General features: G+C 39.9%; 2 protein-coding genes across 20 annotated transcripts in view; one reads left to right on the forward strand and one right to left on the reverse strand.

Annotated features, from left to right (window-relative positions):
• The first annotated feature begins 362 nt into the window (after positions 1-362).
• LOC128138673 (general transcription factor IIE subunit 1-like) lies at positions 363-6,712 on the forward strand. The gene is made up of 4 exons (XM_052779936.1): positions 363-3,258; positions 4,629-4,830; positions 5,349-5,578; positions 5,984-6,712. The coding sequence occupies exons 1-4, from the start codon at positions 2,811-2,813 to the stop codon at positions 6,373-6,375; spliced, it is 1,272 nt and encodes a 423-aa protein (XP_052635896.1). The 5' UTR covers positions 363-2,810; the 3' UTR covers positions 6,376-6,712.
• A 2,218-nt stretch (positions 6,713-8,930) lies between these two features.
• PCM1 (pericentriolar material 1) overlaps positions 8,931-16,868 on the reverse strand; it is a 45,908-nt gene continuing 37,970 nt past the window's right edge. For all 19 annotated transcript variants that reach the window (XM_052779916.1, XM_052779929.1, XM_052779934.1 and 16 more), the window contains 7 exons: positions 15,345-15,483; positions 14,457-14,605; positions 12,313-12,382; positions 11,045-11,289; positions 10,736-10,828; positions 10,497-10,620; positions 8,931-9,269 (listed from right to left, as the gene is read on the reverse strand). In XM_052779916.1, the coding sequence (XP_052635876.1) occupies positions 9,244-9,269; positions 10,497-10,620; positions 10,736-10,828; positions 11,045-11,289; positions 12,313-12,382; positions 14,457-14,605; positions 15,345-15,483 (846 nt within the window). In that variant the 3' untranslated portion in view covers positions 8,931-9,243. The remainder of the gene's footprint in view (positions 9,270-10,496; positions 10,621-10,735; positions 10,829-11,044; positions 11,290-12,312; positions 12,383-14,456; positions 14,606-15,344; positions 15,484-16,868) is intronic.

Below are 16,868 nucleotides of genomic sequence, written 5' to 3' on the forward strand. Positions count from 1 at the left end.
TATCCAGCACAGATGCTGGGGCTGCACTTAGTGCTCCTCAATGGGGCTGGACCGGGTTACAGAAATACAAGATGGCTGCTTTCCTCTGGGCCTGTACTGGAGGCTACAGTGCCTCTGTTCTGTGGGCTATTTGCCCACAGCGTAGAAGGACAAGGCTTGGTGTTCTCCAGAGCCTGAGGAGACTCAAAGCCATGCTCCTGATCTCTGGAGCTGGGGCTGGCTCAGGACACTGTCCATCCTTCCTTCCTGCTGAGTATAAGCCACTGCACAGAAACAAATTCCAAATCTGTGAGGTCAGAAAGAGGAAGAAAGAGATGTCTTTAGCATAAGTTAGCCTATTTTTCTGTGGAAGAAGTCTGATGTTTGTCTGTGCTCCAGAAATCTTGTGTGTTATGCTCAAGTGACCCTGGGCTTAAAACACTGGAGAGTAGATGTGGGAATCCAGCCCAGAGCCCTGGGTCAAGAGCAGTAAATCTAAGCTGTCCTGCACACTGGTGGCTTCTCTGTTGTCTGAAGCTTCTTGGCAATTCTCAACATACAGATCATCTCCTCTGCATACCCTTATCCTGACTTCAAAGGAAAGCCTACTCAGCTCTAACAGCAAAGAGCCCTTGCTGTGGACAGGGAAAGGAAAACTGCCTGCTGAGTACAGCTGGGGCATGAACATGGTCGAGTGGCTCAAGGATAGCCACCATGCTTGCTAACTTGTTATCCAGTAGGTCTGCATATGGTTTTATCTAGCAGAAAATGCACTGGCAACTTGAGGTAGCTCATCCATCAGGGAAAGAGGTGGAGATGGGATTGCAGTCAACAAGATTTTATTAAACTCCTATTCTCTTTTTGGCAGATGGAGTACCTGACTCCTGACTAGAGCGTGTCCCTGTCCCACCACAGACACATCTGCGCGCATGTACACAGATGGTGTGTCCTACCCTTGCTAGGGCTTGACTCGCAGCAAGAACAGGGTTTAGCTTCTGGGAGACTTGGTTGAACACAGGCTCAAGGTCCTGTGCTTTCCTGCCTGCGGAAGGGAATATTGCTTGTCTAGTCATGCAATGAGCTACACTGCCCTGCTAACGCTTGACAGTCAGGTGCTCTGTAGCTAAGCCTCTTTTGAGGATGAGGGCAAAGGAGAAGTGAAAGAGTAAAACTATAAAATTGCTTCTTCCTCAAGGCTTTTCTGAAAAAGCATAGAAATGCTGCTCTTACAGTCTGAGGAGGACTGTCAAGGAGCTAACTGACATTCCCAAAGCTTCTCTCCTTACTATGGTCAAATTTAACTCTCTTGGAACAGAACAGAAGAATTTAAGTTAGACAGGACCTCTGGAGGCCATCTGGTCCAACCCTTGCTCATGGCACAACTAATCTCAAAGCAAGGTCAGGCTGCTCATGCTATTGTCCAGTTGAAGTATGGAGACTCAACCTGCTCCCTGGACAGCCTGTTCCAGTGTTCCCCCACTCTTCCTGTGGGAGATTTAGGTCAGTGTGGTGCTATTGCTTTCAGGGTTTCCAGAGCCTCAGACCAGCACGTTTACATTTGGTTTAGTTTATCCAAAAGGTAGTGCTTCCCCTGTGAGACGCAAGTTTAATTATGGCTCAACTACTAGGCTATTGCAAATAGGTTTGCTTGTTTAACTATGGTTTCTGATGAAGGTCACCTGGAAGCTCTATGTAGCAATATGCAATTACCTGGGCTTGAGCAAGGTGCCCCACAGCATGGATGCCAGTGCTGGCAATGTACCATGCCATAACATGCCATCCCACTACCTGCCTGCCTTCTGATCCAGTGGCTACACCGGCACAGTACACCTGGCTGCACTTTGCATGGGTCTCTGCAAAGCACTCTGGCTAGAGGCTGCGGTATCAAATATGACTGTCGGATTTTAACATGCCTCAAAGAAGGGACTCAGGATGTGGCTTTACTGAAACGTACCTCAATTTTTTTCTTCTCCCTCCACTCCTTATAAATAAGAAACATTTAGGACAGTTTTACTGATTAAAATTAGCTACATTCTAGTTAATGGGATTAGGAATTGGTTGTTGCCAGAAGCCCTATTTCTACAGGGGAGAAGAGTACTCGAGGAGGAAAATGTTCTGCTACAGATGTTCCCTGGTGATTTAGTGTGGTGGAACAAGCAGGCGCAGCCCCAAACACCCTGTACTGAATGAGGGCAGTGCCAGAGGAGATGGAGCATCCTGTGCCCCAGCTTTGCTAGGCCTTTGACCACAGCATACAGCAGAGAAATCACAGACAGCAAACTAAAGGGTGCTCAAACACCTCTTGTGGCTTTGCCACAAAGGGAGATGCAGTCTCATCTATTCCACATATTGTTATGAACTAAGCTAAAGATTTCTTGCCCAGCTTGTGTCCTGACCTTTGCTTTTGAAGGCATGTAGTGTTCACTCAGACCTTACCTGGCTGGCCATGAATGAAAACAGATACTTCACGCAGACCTAGACATGCAAGTTAACTGTGCTGTCTTCTGTAAAGAGGATTGTTACGAACTTGCTGTAACCCATTTTCCTCGATATCTTCTGTGGGCTTTTACATAAGAGGACATGAATATTTCAGATGCAATTATTGTACTTAAAGATTAGGTAATCTCTGATATCTATTGATACCTTCCCCATCTCCAGGTGCGGGTTAAGGATTTTACATTAATCTATTCAGTGAAGACTCTTACAGAAGTGAAGCGCAGCAAATGACCTGCTTTATACCGCCCCGTGAGGGCTAAGAAAGGTTCACTACAGCTCACCTCCCTTCTGTTTGTTGTACAGCACTTCTCTCTCTGACAGTGGTTCAGCTCCTGATGGAAGAGCAAAACATTGTCACAGAGGTCCCAGCAACCCTAAAGCGCCTGGCCAAATATATAGTGCGTGGTTTCTATGGAGTAGAGTACTCCCTGGCCCTTGATATACTGATCCGCTACCCCTGTGTGAAAGAGGATGACTTGTTACAGTTGCTCAAGTATGAACGTAAACAACTGCGTACTATCCTCAACACGCTCAAGGCAGACAAGTTTGTGAAGCTGCGCATGCGAGTTGAAACGGGGCCTAACGGGAAGAGCACCAGGCACAATTACTATTACATCAATTACAAGGTGCTGGTGGATGTGGTAAAATACAAACTGGATCATGTACGCCGGAAAATAGAAGCAGATGAGCGGGATTCAACTACCAGGTCCTCTTTTAGATGTCCATCTTGCTCCAGCGCTTACACGGACCTGGAAGTCAATCAGCTCTTTGATGTATTTACAGGTATGTTGCTTATATTGTTTATTTGCTCTTATCTTAAAGAATAACTCTGATAGCACAAAATTGGCTCCTGTGCGAACTTTGCAATAAAAGCATGTTTGTTAGGATATACTTCTTGTTGCTGGTGGACAAGGGCCTGGGACAGGAGAAGCTGGGAGGTGAGGGTAAGAGAAAAAGCTGTCTCTCTAGAACAGGCCAAGCAAGAGGAAGAATAATCTTGAATATACAAGCTGGGGTTGGGAATCAGATTCCAGGCCTCAGCTTTGCTATGAACAATATGCTTAACCCGGTTTAAGATTATTCATCCAAATCTTGTGGGTACCCCTTCCTCGTATAGAAATGAGAATACAGTACTCACTTTACTCCATTTTGAATGTGTTAGTTAATCCATTTGTGTGTTCAACTCTTCTGATGGAAGAGGTGGGCAAGACGGATAAAACTGCTTGCAGCCACCTACTGTAGTAAGCGTACTCAGCTCAGCAGCAGAGGAGAGGCATTCTGTCACTCCTGTGCTGGAAACGGGGAAGTTCAGGCTCCTCCCAGGGCAACATGACACATCCACAGCAGAAGTGGCATCAGAGCTTGCAGGCTTCTCTTCTCTAAAATCAAAACAACTAAATAGAGAGTACTCTTTCAAAATGAGTTAAAATGGCATCATGTTGCAATATGGTAAGCACAGCTGCTGTGTGAACATCTGGGGCATGGTATCTGGAAAGGATGCCAGAGCCAGGGAGAGTGAACTTTATATGACTAACTTGAAATGTCAAAGGTGAAGTTAGCGTACTGCCACTTAGTAAAATCACCCCTTTGTTCTAAATGCAGGGACTTTGTCAAGTTACTGAAATGCAAACATTGAGGCTGGTGATATATTTTAATAGAACATGCTTTAATTATTTTTTTTCTTTAAGACATAAATAATAAGTTTGTAGCATATGCTTTGACCCTAAATGAGTCTTTTTGAACTTCAGAACTCTAAACAACTCTAACAACTAAAACCAGATGCTACTTATGCTTGCAAATGTCTTTTTTTCTTACATTTATGGACTAAAAAAAGATGAGATCAGAGAACAAAAAAATAAACCTTACTATCTGATGATAATCCATGCCTAGCCAACTTAACTTTTTCCCCCCAATATAGACATTTCTTTCTTGCACAGCATGTGTATGAATACCAGTCTTTCTCCAAAAAAAGGGGGGGGGGGGGGCGGAAATAAGGGCAAGCCTTTTTTTACTTGAGTTCCCTAGTTAATGTGAACAAATGGATAAAGTCAGAATGTTTTGGTAATTGTCCAGGCTGTGGATTTCTTAACAAGGTACTGCAGATCTCTTGCATCCTATGAACACAAGAATTTCCAATTTGGGTAACATTGCAGAGACTTTCCGCTGCACTTACTGCAACACTGAAGTTGAGGAAGATGCCTCAGCACTTCCTAAGCACGACGCTCGAACCTTGCTAGCAAAATTCAACGAGCAGATTGAACCTATCTTTGTGCTGCTGCGTGAGACTGAAGATATTGTTCTGCCATACCACTTGCTGGAGCCTCAGCCAATGGAAATACCAGAATTATCAGAAAGGTATAAACATAACCCTAGAACTTCTGATCAAGATAAACCCCCCAGCAACTTTCCAGTTGTAAAATCTTTGAAATACTGAACTTGCAGCCTATTTTCTACTCCATTCTGCTTTGTTCAGTACTGTTAGCTTCTTAATGAAGAAGCCTGTAGTATCTAAGGCATTCTAAATTATTGTTATGCATTTATAGGTTTATTTTTGCTACCTTTTAAAAATAATTTTCCAGACTTCTCTTTCAGCTAATGTTCATAGCCCTTTCTGTGAGAAAGTAACGTTTTTCTATCAGTGTGCTTTAATCAGAGATGCACTACTGAAGAGACCATGTAAAAATCAATGGTTCAGAACCACTTGCCTCTGAGATGAGGTAATGGGGAATGCATATTGTTTTAATATAAAGCACTTGTCAAAGCTAGTCTGCTGACAAAACACGGGGGGGGGGGGGTGTGTCTTTTTTTGAATGGGAACTGGGGTGGTTCTTGCCTGAATTTAACCTGTCCAAAATGGGTGACATTTCATTCAGCTTTGATCAGAAAGTGGGGTCAAGTGTGCTGGAATCCTGCAGCCGACCTGAAAAATGGGCTGACAGAAGTTCCTCTTCTGGCAACATGTACACCCAAAACTTAGTTATTGATGTCCAAGACTCTGAGTCCAAGAAGAAAATAATAAGAGAAAAAGCAACTAAAAAGCAACCTATCTGGATGTCACAGAGCACTGTGGAAGGAGCAACAACATGCACCAACAATAGTGTTGGTAAGTTTCAAGCGTTAGCAAATCCTTAAATTCAGCAGCCTTACTGCATTTAAATACAGCTTTCCTATTGAAAATGTAGTGAGCTTGGTTTAGAATATAGAGTAATGCTTTGATTCTGCACTAGTGCCTATCAGATCTTAGTTTCTAAAAAATAGTCTTTAGACTGATTTAAGTAGTATTCCTAAAGCCAGAGGTCAGGTACCAAGTCCTGAAATTTTTGGCTGTAACCATGCAGTAACATCAGTGGTCATCTTTAAAGCTGAAAGCTCTCAGAAATGTCTGCACTTTCAAGAGAATTCTAAAGTGTGGGTAAAAAAGATCCAGAGTAGAAAAAAATCATTTATGTAGGATGCCTAAGGTAACTGTAAACTATCGATACCTCTAACACTTACTGTTGTGTATTAGGAGTAAATGCTTCTGAAGAAACTGAAGAAAGTGTTAAAGAAACCATCACTGAAAATGAAATCATCAAGACTCTTCTGATCCATGAATCAAAGTCATTGTCTAGCACAGACCAGGCTCCTGTGGTCAGAAGCAAACTACCTGAATCAGGCAGTGATACCAGTGAGTCTGAGGAAGATGGCAAGCAATCAAGAGCAGGAATGGAAGTAGCAGGCAGCAACTTCAAACAAGAGGAGGAAGAGGAAACACAAGGTCCTATTTTAATGGTAGCTGGTCAGCCTCATTCATACGGCGAAGTTAGTGAAAATCCAGAGCTTGTCTCTCTCATGACAAATGAAGAGAGAGAAGCTTATATAAAAGTAGGGCAAGAAATGTTCCAGTCTGTCTTTGAATAAATACTGCTATGTGAATACGCAAACTTGTATGGAACAGGTGAAGGCTTCTTTTGAAATAAGACAGTTCGTCTAATAGTTTAACTTATGTTCTTCAAAGTTTACCACTGAAGGTTAAGTTTTGTTTGAACTCCTTGCTGTTATGCAAGATAGTAATCCTGTAGTAGGTAACTACAGTTCAAAATACTGGCATTGCAGCAAAAGCAACCCACAGTTACTATGGGTTTTCTGTTGTCTTAATGCTTAGACTTTGTGAATGCTGCAATAGGTTTTGGAGCCTGAATTCCTTCAGGATACAATGGAATCTGATTAAAATAAAGTTTCAAAAGCAATGTTACAATAGATTGCAAGAAATCAATTATTCCGCCTTCCTCCCAGAAGTAGCAGATACTTCCAGTAATGAAAATGAGTCAAAGTAGTCCAACATGATTTGGTTTCATTCCATACACCAGTGCATTCTGTTGTTTTGTTAGGTCATTCACTACACAACAGTAACAGACAGGTGTTATACAGCAACCTCCCTTTAAGGGAGGAGTTGTTACTAAATTGTGTTAGCTATAGAAGAGAATCAGCTCTGTCTTTTTAACTTTCCTCTTAAAAATAATTATCTGAATTTTTTGTACTCATTGCCCCACAGAACTGCCTCTGAAGTGATGAACTGTGCAATGGATACTGGACAGTAAAATACAACATTCACTTTGGTCCAGGTTGGTAAGGAAGCAAGCAATCTATCAAGCAGAAGACTCTGCTTCTCATGTCTCCTGTATTTGTTTTAAGCAAGATCTTTTCTACTACCACTGGAAAAACACATTCTACTTGAACTGAGCTACATATGAGTAGAAGGACTGGCACCAGAATTTAAGAGAGAGCTTAACTTCTTCAGCAATTTTACTACATGAGCAATGGATAATGAAAGTAGACTAGAAAGGCACAAACTGAAACACAGGAGGTTCCCTCTGAATGTTAGGAAACACTTTTTTACTGTAAGGGTGACCAAGCACTAGCACAGGTTGCCCAGAGAGGTTGTAGAGTCCCCCATGTTGGAGATATTCAAAAGCCACCTGGGCATAGTCCTGGGCAACCAGCTCTAAGTGGCCCTGCTTGAGCAGGGGGAGGTTGGACCAGATGACCCCCAGAGGTCCCTGCCAACCTCAACCAGTCTGTGATTCTGTAAAGAAAGGGTAGAGAAAATATGACAAAGAAATACCATTTCAGTGCATTGCCATTCCGGGGCAAGAATTCAGCAATGGTGGGTGCTCATGCTATTTCTTGAGCTTAATGATTTACCATATAAACTAGATGTCTCAAATATGCACAAATCTTCTTGTTCTACTTTATGAAAATGTCCTCTTTTAAGTCTACTGACTTATTCTTGTGCCAAGTTAGTGATTAAACACTTGAATTTTGTTTCACTTTCACAGGTTTGCCTTTGTCACAATGTATTTCCTCTGTCCTCAAAATTGTGAAGTTTTTTCTGCATACAGTACCACTGTGAGTTTAAAGCCTGCACAGTAACTAAACTGTCTTCAAACCTTGTGCTATACTTTTGTCTTTGGAGACGAGAGGCACGTGATTGTAATCTGCCATTTCAAAATTCACTCATAAAATCTGGAGACACTCAAAACAAACAACCTAAAAAAAGAAATCACAGAAGAATCATACTCTTATTTTATTCAAACTTCAGGCATGTTTTGGCTTCACTGTCACTAGAGAGTGTAATAATATGGCTATATGCTGTGGGAGACTAACCTCCAAAGGAAGACAATCCTGAATTAAAGATGACCATTGCTCTTCAACTAATTTGAGAAGCCTTGTGTTTGTTTAAGGTAAATAGGATCTCTATAATGCAGCAGATAGCTTATTCAGGATATTTCTAGCTCAATTTTATGACTTACTGTTATTAGCAACTCTGATCTGAAAAAGTGAAGAAAATTTTTGTTCTGGTTCAAGTTTTCCAATCTATTTTTTCTACAATCTTAATTCTGCCTTTGCCATGAGACTTCATTAGGTACTGACTTTAACTGTTTTTTTAAAACATTAATTGTAATTTCCTAAATTTCTTCCTTTCTACATGAAAACTCTTCACAAAGTCAAATACTTCAGGAACAGATTCTATAGGCTTCCAATTGCAGCAATTTTAAGTATTACCTGCGAGAGGATACTAAAATTTTCAGACAGGTTTATCCCTTTGCGCATTGAAAGTACGAAACAGAAAATGCAGAAAAATACAGATGGTTTCTGCAGTTAACTACAAACCTAGGGTATTTACTTCACCTCAGATAAATGTGCTGGTAGAAACAAATTCCACAAGGCCATGAACAGGAACTTTTTTTTTTTTTTCTTCACAGACCAGCTATACTCTAGGCTATACTCCTATTTGTAGGGGATGGAGAAACTTAGTGGGACAAGAGTTTCTTGTCCCAGGAAAATTAGCAGTGTTTCTCTGAAGAGGGGTAACAAACTGCTACAAGCATGCCAACACTTAAAGTCAGTTAACTTCCAACAACAAACTCTGCATACTATTTTGTAAGCCAGTGGAAAATTTTTCAAAAGACAAATTTACAGACAAGTCCAAACTTTATTTAAAACTACCATTTTGAACAATTTTAAAATTATTAAACAAGTCACAATAAAAAATAAAAAAAAAGATTAAGACAGAAGAAGAACAGTGCAGCAAAACTGAACAGAAGAAGATTCAGTTCCAGCTGTTCCAACTGCCACAGGCAGAAGTGAGCATACCTATCCTAAGAGGCAGTGTGTCAAAATTTTACATTTTTATACACTTCCAGAATTCTGGGAAATTAGTGCTGATCTTCCATATGCATTTGTATACATGGAGTTTATAAATGCAGATATCTCTTCAGGTTATTCTCATGCACTTTGACCTCCAAAAGTTTCTGTAAAATAAGAGTATACTCATTATTGTCTAACAGCTACAAGGGATCAAACACAGCTCTTGACCACATTTCAACTCCTTGTAAGTATCCCTTAAAGCACCTTGATGAAATATTTCATCCCCTCCTCTTTTCACAAGCATTCTGAGCCATGGCTTACTTGAACAGCTACAGCCATCCCCCATACACAGATGAATGGCTTAGTTGCTAGCTACCAATTTTGTGTGGCATGGCGTTCTTTGCCAGACTGTTCCCACACCAGGCATATGCATCAGTATTCACCAAACTGACATAACAGACTTCTGCTAGCATAGCTATGGTAAGCAGAATGGTGATGGGCAGTGACTGAAATGGAAGGGAAGACACACCTTCCTTCGCCCTCTATTCTGGAAAATCCTATGCTGTCACTGCACATGCATTAAAAAAAAAAGCATTTTCATCAGCTTATACTGTTTGAGAATTGGAACTAGCTACACTAGCAGAAAACTACTACCATCAGAATACCCAGTTCATGCATTTATATATATGCCATTATATACCCTCCACCGGAAAACTACAAGCCTAACAATAGAAGATAAGCCTCTAATACCATAACTTGTGTCACAATATCAACATTACATTAAAAAAGAGAGAAGTTTTTGACCCACATTACCATTAAGTTTTTGTAGCTCCATAAATACTGTTTCATGAAAGTGACAAATTTTTACTGCTGTCACACACACTGAAAGTTTTTTCTACCTCATGGTATGCTTCATACAAAAAATAATTTCTTTTCCCTGAAGAGATATTTTACTCCTCTGAAAAGTCTCTTGAACTTTTCTATTACAAAAACACTAAGCGGTCTCTCAGCAAATTATATTAAGCATTATTAAATCAGATAATAGCAATTAGAATTTAGAGTATTATTAAACCCAAGCTTGTGTAACAAGAAACAAAAATATTATTCCATTTTAATAAGTTTCAAAACCATTACACTACAACATACATTTTACATATGTTAGTTTTTATGACTTTATTAGCCACAGAATCTAACAGAAGTATATAAGAAGGAACATGGAAGGCAAAATCTCTTCGTATCAATATATCATTTTCAAATGCATAATAACAAAAAAGGATATTCTTTCAGCACCACGGTAACTGCTTACTTCAGTGATAACAAGATATTTAAAATCTATGCCATTCCAGAGTGTTTTCCCAATAGGTATAGAGGATTTAGAAAATAATCTTTACCAGGTTCTTTCAAAGTTTGGGCATCTCCTACTAATTCTTGATCTTGAGCTCCACCTCCATCCAGTAATTCATCAGACAAACTGTTGGTTTGAGCCTCTGTTGCCATTTTCTTCATTAAATCTGCCTTTGTAACAGATAAAGTGAAACTCAAAATTCAGGATAATTCTTATTGCTGTCTAGATTAAGATATTTAGGGTGTGCGCTTCTAAACAACCACCCGATGAACAATAGCAAAATACCTCTGAATATACTGCAAGTTTAAGGGGCAAGTCTTCAACTTTCACAAAGTCATCTTCATCAGATTTTTGACTGACATTTCCAGAACCAGCTTCCTGTTAATAAAAACAGTTGACATTTAAGAGAACAGTGCTAGTTTGTTTTATTTTCACTCCAAAACTAGATTTTTGACTATTGTAATAAAGTACATAAAAAAATGCACATATCAAATTTGCAGATGAAAACTGAACAACACTAGAAACTAGAAATAACCCTGAAATCAGAAAAGCTCCTCATTTCTCTTGGATGTATCTTAACTGAAATATACGCACATATTCATTCACCAACACAGGTGACTCCGTATCGGGGCTGCCAGCCATGGAGCTTTCAGAACTTGCAGCAGATTTGTTTCCTACACACATATCTAGTGTTTGAGTTTCATTTACTGGTAGCGATGAGCTTGATTCTTCTGTTTTCATACTGGCTGTTATAAAGGATTCTGGGGTATTGACTGTTAAAGGTGGTGTATTCTCCATGGCATTGAGGTAATGAGGCAACATTGTAGCTTCTTGTTCACCTAAAACCACAAAACTACATTTTAACTAGGTAGAGATAGTAAAAGATTCCAGGCATACAAAAATCCCAGGTTATTATTTCTTTACAAATTATGATCCAAAGCTACAAATGAGCAATAAAAGTGAATTATAGTCTCTCAGATCAACACAAAGCTGATTGAAGAAAACCATCAGTTATTTGTACACTCATACACTTAAGTATCAGCAATTATCACAAGACAGTACATGACTTAAAAAATTTCTGACTTGATACAGGTTCTTTTTTAAAAAAAAAAAACAGAACAAAAAATAACTTTCAGAACTATATGACCTACTGTAAAATATTCATTCTATCTATAAGGAGATACAATACAGAACAGTAAATTCCTTAACATTTTGCCATGTTCTTTTGGCAACACAGAATCTAGTCAATACTGGTTTTAGTCTATGAAAAAAGACCAAGAACAAAACCAGTATTTGCAACAGAAAAACACAGGAAAAGAAGGTGGTAACAACAGGTAGATTAGAAGTAACATTCATACCACCCAGTAGTGTTTGTCTTTTGACAGAAAATGATTTCTCAGTCCATAATCACTTACAACACAGCATTACTCACAGAAAGAAGTCTTTAAAATATAAAGTGATTTCAAATGCTAGTAAATGGTAGTAGCAGAAAAAGCAAGTACTTACTAAATCTAAATATCAAAATACTGTAACAGACAAATTAACTCTGCTACAGTTGTGTGCCAAGGGCTGCAACAATCAACTGAAATTCATGCTATTGTCAAGCATCAAAACCACATGTAGCTGGGTAAGATTATTCCAGGTTTCCTCATTAAAAGGTTTGCTGTGTCTATATCAACACAGATATGTCTAGTCAATTGATATGGTTCCATGAAAAAAAAAAAAACAGCCCAGTAAACTTTTGCAAATTTGATCGTCTTCCTCTTAATTTCATATAGGACTGGCACTGTCCAAGATAACTCTCACAGCATGGGAATTCATATAGAAGTGTTAATCTCTCAGTTACTGCATACAGGGCTTACCTTTAACAGATTCTTGTTCTGATGACAAAATCTCACTGCTTTTTGTCTTACTCAATTCTTGGTTTGAATTCTATTGGGGAACATGAAAACAAGTTAGAACAAATTCTACTATCACCTTCATAGCTTATTGGCTAATTTACTCTTCCTTGCTAACTAGAAACACACTGTACACTTGCTCCATGTTTCTGTCTTTTCATGAGTTTGAAATAAAGACAGCAAGTTCTACTCGCTATTCATCAGCCAGTCAACAACACTTTAAAAAACTATTAACACTGATATGTGTTTTATCTGCATATTTCATTTTCTTTCCACTATAGTAGTTCCCCGGTAAACTCTTTGGTTCCACTGAAAAGATCGGTTGTTCAAGCCTTTGAAGTAAAATGTTCCAGTTACATCCTTGCCTAATGTTAATAGCTGTTGAGTAAACCAACGTTTCAAGAGATTCAGAAGTCAATCTTATTTACTGAAATGTAAAGAATTGACAAGTCTCCAGAACCAGCTCACTGTATTGGGTCTGCATAGCAAGGTTTTGGTAGTGGGAGGCCTACAGGGGTGGCTTCTGTGAGAAGCTGCTAGAAGCTTCCCCCACGTCCAACAAAAGCCAATGCCAGCCGGCTCCAAGACGGACCTGCCGCTGGCCAAGGCCGAGCCCATCAGAGACAGTGGTAGCGCCTCTGAGGTAACGTATTTAAGAAGGGGAAAAAAGTTGCTGGGGTACAGAAACTGCAGCCGGAGAGAGGAGTGAGAACATGTAAGAGAAACAACCCTGCAGACACCAAGGTCAGTGAAGAAAGAGGGGGAGGAGGTGCTCCAGGCACCAGAGCAGAGATTCCCCTGCAGCCCGTGGGGAAGACCATGGTGAGGCAGGCTGTCCCCTGCAGTGCAGGGAGGTCCATGGTGGAGCAGATATCCACCTGCAGCCCAGGGAGGACCCCACGCCGGAGCAGGTGGATGCCTGAAGGAGGCTGTGACCCCGTGGGAAGCCCACACTGGAGCAGGCTCCTGGCAGGACCTGTGGCCCCGGGAAGAGAGGAGCCCACACTGGAGCAGGTTTGCTAGCAGGACTTGACCCCGTGGGGGACCCACACTGGAGCAGTCTGTACCTGAAGGACTGCAGCCCATGGGAAGGGACCCACACTGGAGCAGTTCATGAAGAACTGCAGCCCATGGGAAGGACTCTGGAGAAGTTCACAGAGGACTCTCCCATGGGAGGGACGCCACACTGGAGGAGTGTGAGGAGTCCTGCCCCTGAGGAGGAAGGAGCAGCAGAGACAACGTGTGATGAACTGACCGCAACCTCCATTCTCCATCCCCCTGCGCTGCTGGCAGGGAGGAGGTAGAGAATTTGGGAGTGAAGCTGTGCCCTGGAAGAAGGGAGGGGTGGGGGGAAGGTGTTTTGAGATTTGGGTTTATTTCTCATTACCCTACTCTGGTTTGATTGGCAATGAATTAATATTCCCCAAGTCGGGTCTGTTTTGCCCATGATGGTAATTGGTTGAGTGGTCTCCCTGTCCTTATGTCAACTCATGAGCCTTTTGTTATATTTTCTCTCCCCTGTCCAGTTGAGGAGGGGGAGTGATAGAGCAGCTGTGTGGTGCTTAGTTGCTGGCCAGGGTTAAACCACAACAGTCACACACATCCAAATGTTTTTAAGGAAACTAACAGCAAAATGACAATAGCAGCCAATAACATTTCACCATTATTCTAGAAAAAATCATTATACAATAAAGAGGAAAGACAAATCAAAGGCATGCTAGAATGGCCTAGTCAATGGCCTCTGCAAAGGTAAAGCCCGATTAGAACTTGATGTCAGCAAACAGAGGAAGAACCAGTTAACAGTTTAAAACAGATGCTTATTTGAAAGTTTATCTTTTCTACTGCAGCTTAACATTTTCTCTCTCTGACATCAGATTTAAACATTAGTTTTGTCTATTTTGGCATCAGCTATACCAGTAATAAATTCAGGTGGGGAATGCTACATTTTGCATGTAGCAGCTATTGCTTTCATGTAATTTCTTGTATCATTCTTCTATTCTCATTAGTATGAAAACAGCACAACAAGAAAAACTGAGGTACATACAGATATGTACTGAAAAGCTGTACACTGGCTTAGGTTTGCTCTGCATTTACAGCTTTGGTGATACCTGTTCATTTTCAGTTGTTGTTTCACTGCTGGCTTGTAGTGATGTCTGCACATCAACAGGTCCTTCCTCAAATTCTATATCTTCATCTTCATTCTCATCTTCTCCACTGCCATAGTTAGTCAGAGCTTGGGTTTCTGCTTTTGACAAACCTGAAGGCAAATCAATGTAAAACCACCTTCATATTGGATTTACATATTGACAGAGCCCGACAGAGTAAAAGTCAGGCTGCAAAATCCAAGTCCGTCTTGGGAATTTACTGCAATGATCAGTCACAACTCTTTCTTCAAAACATTCTTTGAAATTAAGATACAGTGATGACTTAACTTTCTAAGATTCATATGCTCCACATAAGCTATATTATGAACAAACACCACTGTGCTGGTGTTCTAAGTTATTAAACAGGTTGGTGTGAAGAATGTAAATATAGGGGAAACCAAGCCATGAGCAGTTGGTGTAAGGGAACAAACAGGACAAAAAAAAAATTATTAAAAATATGCGAGCTTAAGTAGAAGCACGTTAAAAAAAAATCATCATTTAAATGAAAAACTGCATAAAATTTCAGCAGCTTTCACATCATTCAGGTTAAACGTTGAGAAACTTCAAGTTTAGCTGAGACAGGTTATGTAACTTAAACAATGAATCTGATTCTAACGTGTTTTTACAGATCTACTGATTACAAAGAGAAAAAGCTCCTCTAATTGGAATGTTTAACCCTTGACACAATACTAGTAAATACATACTGGAAAATTTTCACTGGAAAAGACCTGACTAGAAAATATGTGAGAGACGGTGTTACACAGCAGTACTTCATGCAAATCCTGTTGTAAAATTAGTTGGTCAAAACTACAGTGAAAGCATTTAATAATGAGCTATATAAAAATCACTTACTTATTGCCAGTGGACCGCTTTCACTTTCCTCATCTTCCTCTTGATCAGACACATCAGACCTAATACTTTCAGGAACTCCATTACCATCATACATTTTTGAGTCCTGTACTTGTTTAACAGTTTCAGTCTCATCCTTGTCCTAGGAAAACAAGGAATATTGTATTCATGTTTGTTTATCTGAAGATTAAGTTTTAGTTTCTGCATCAAGAAGTCACCTTTGTTTCTCAAAAAACAATCAAAAAAATCTACAGACTAAAAATTAATGCTTAAGCGGTTCTTAAGGCCTTGCAATGAATACTGCAAAGCTAATCCTGAAACAGAGCATCAAAACCTACTATAAGAGATCATGCACTGTTCAGACATAGCTATCAAGGACATCGTAACTGAGTATTTCATTATCTGAAAAGGTTCACTGATCAGCATGCTAGCTTAAAAAAAATTTCTTTAAATTAGATTTGTCATTATCAAGAGGAAGAAAGACACACCTGCATTATTACATTCTAGTGACTTCCCTGCTTCTCCTAGATGATCTCTAGTAAAAATTAGAAATATTCCTAACTGCAGGTTCTCATTTCTTCAGCAATAACTTCTCAGCAGTTTCTCTGCTGAATGATTTGCTAAATACCTGGAGTGAGAAAATTCTCCTCAGCCTATAGGAACCCCAAGTAAAGCCCTGAGTTTGGCTCCAAATCTTGAAAGTACTCTTCTGCACTACAGCAACCATAACAAGTGATATACAGCTTCCTACTCTTACTTCCAAAGCAGTGTGACAGAAGCTCTACACCCTAGAAGAAAGCACTGACTTTATGCCCATACATGCCTACACATATGCCCATGCCCATGCCCATTTAGGAAAGCATTCAACATTCTAGTTAGCACATTACCTATATCTTTCTCATGGTTGGAAAAAGCTGAACATTCCAGCAGAAAATACAAAACTTCATATACAACCCCTCTCCCCAAACAATGATTTTAGTGGTTTTTCAAAACAAACTTAAAGAGAAAAGGGAAAACCTTTGGGCACTAACATTTAATACTTGGAGCACACACAGACTTTGACTCTGAGGACCTCAAGTACCATGTCTCCCAACTCAGAACATCTGCCTTCTCCTTAAGATGAAAAGTAAACCAACTTATTCCATACCATTAAAAAAAGAAAATGTTAATTGCTAAAAATAGTTAAGCTGTCCTTGTTATTTAATTCTTCAATGAATGACTACAATGCTGAGCTGAGAATATGGGCAACAGCCCCAGACCAAATCCCACAACAAACACCTTCAGAACAGGTCATTTCTTTTTTCTTTAAAATATGGAAAATTAATACAAAAAGGAAAAGCAAGATCCTACCCTAAATTTGCTTAGTGAGTATCACAAATTATTCCATTTCAGTTGCATAGCATTCAACATAAACTTTGCTCTTTTTAGACTTTCAAATTGTCAGTCCTAAAGCAAAGCTCATTCCACATGAAGGTCACCAACAATAAATAGAAAAGCATCTTTAATACTATCTTTGTTGATCTGAAT

The sequence above is a fragment of the Harpia harpyja genome, chromosome 2, assembly GCF_026419915.1.
Source record: "Harpia harpyja isolate bHarHar1 chromosome 2, bHarHar1 primary haplotype, whole genome shotgun sequence".
NCBI classification, from domain to species: domain Eukaryota; kingdom Metazoa; phylum Chordata; class Aves; order Accipitriformes; family Accipitridae; genus Harpia; species Harpia harpyja.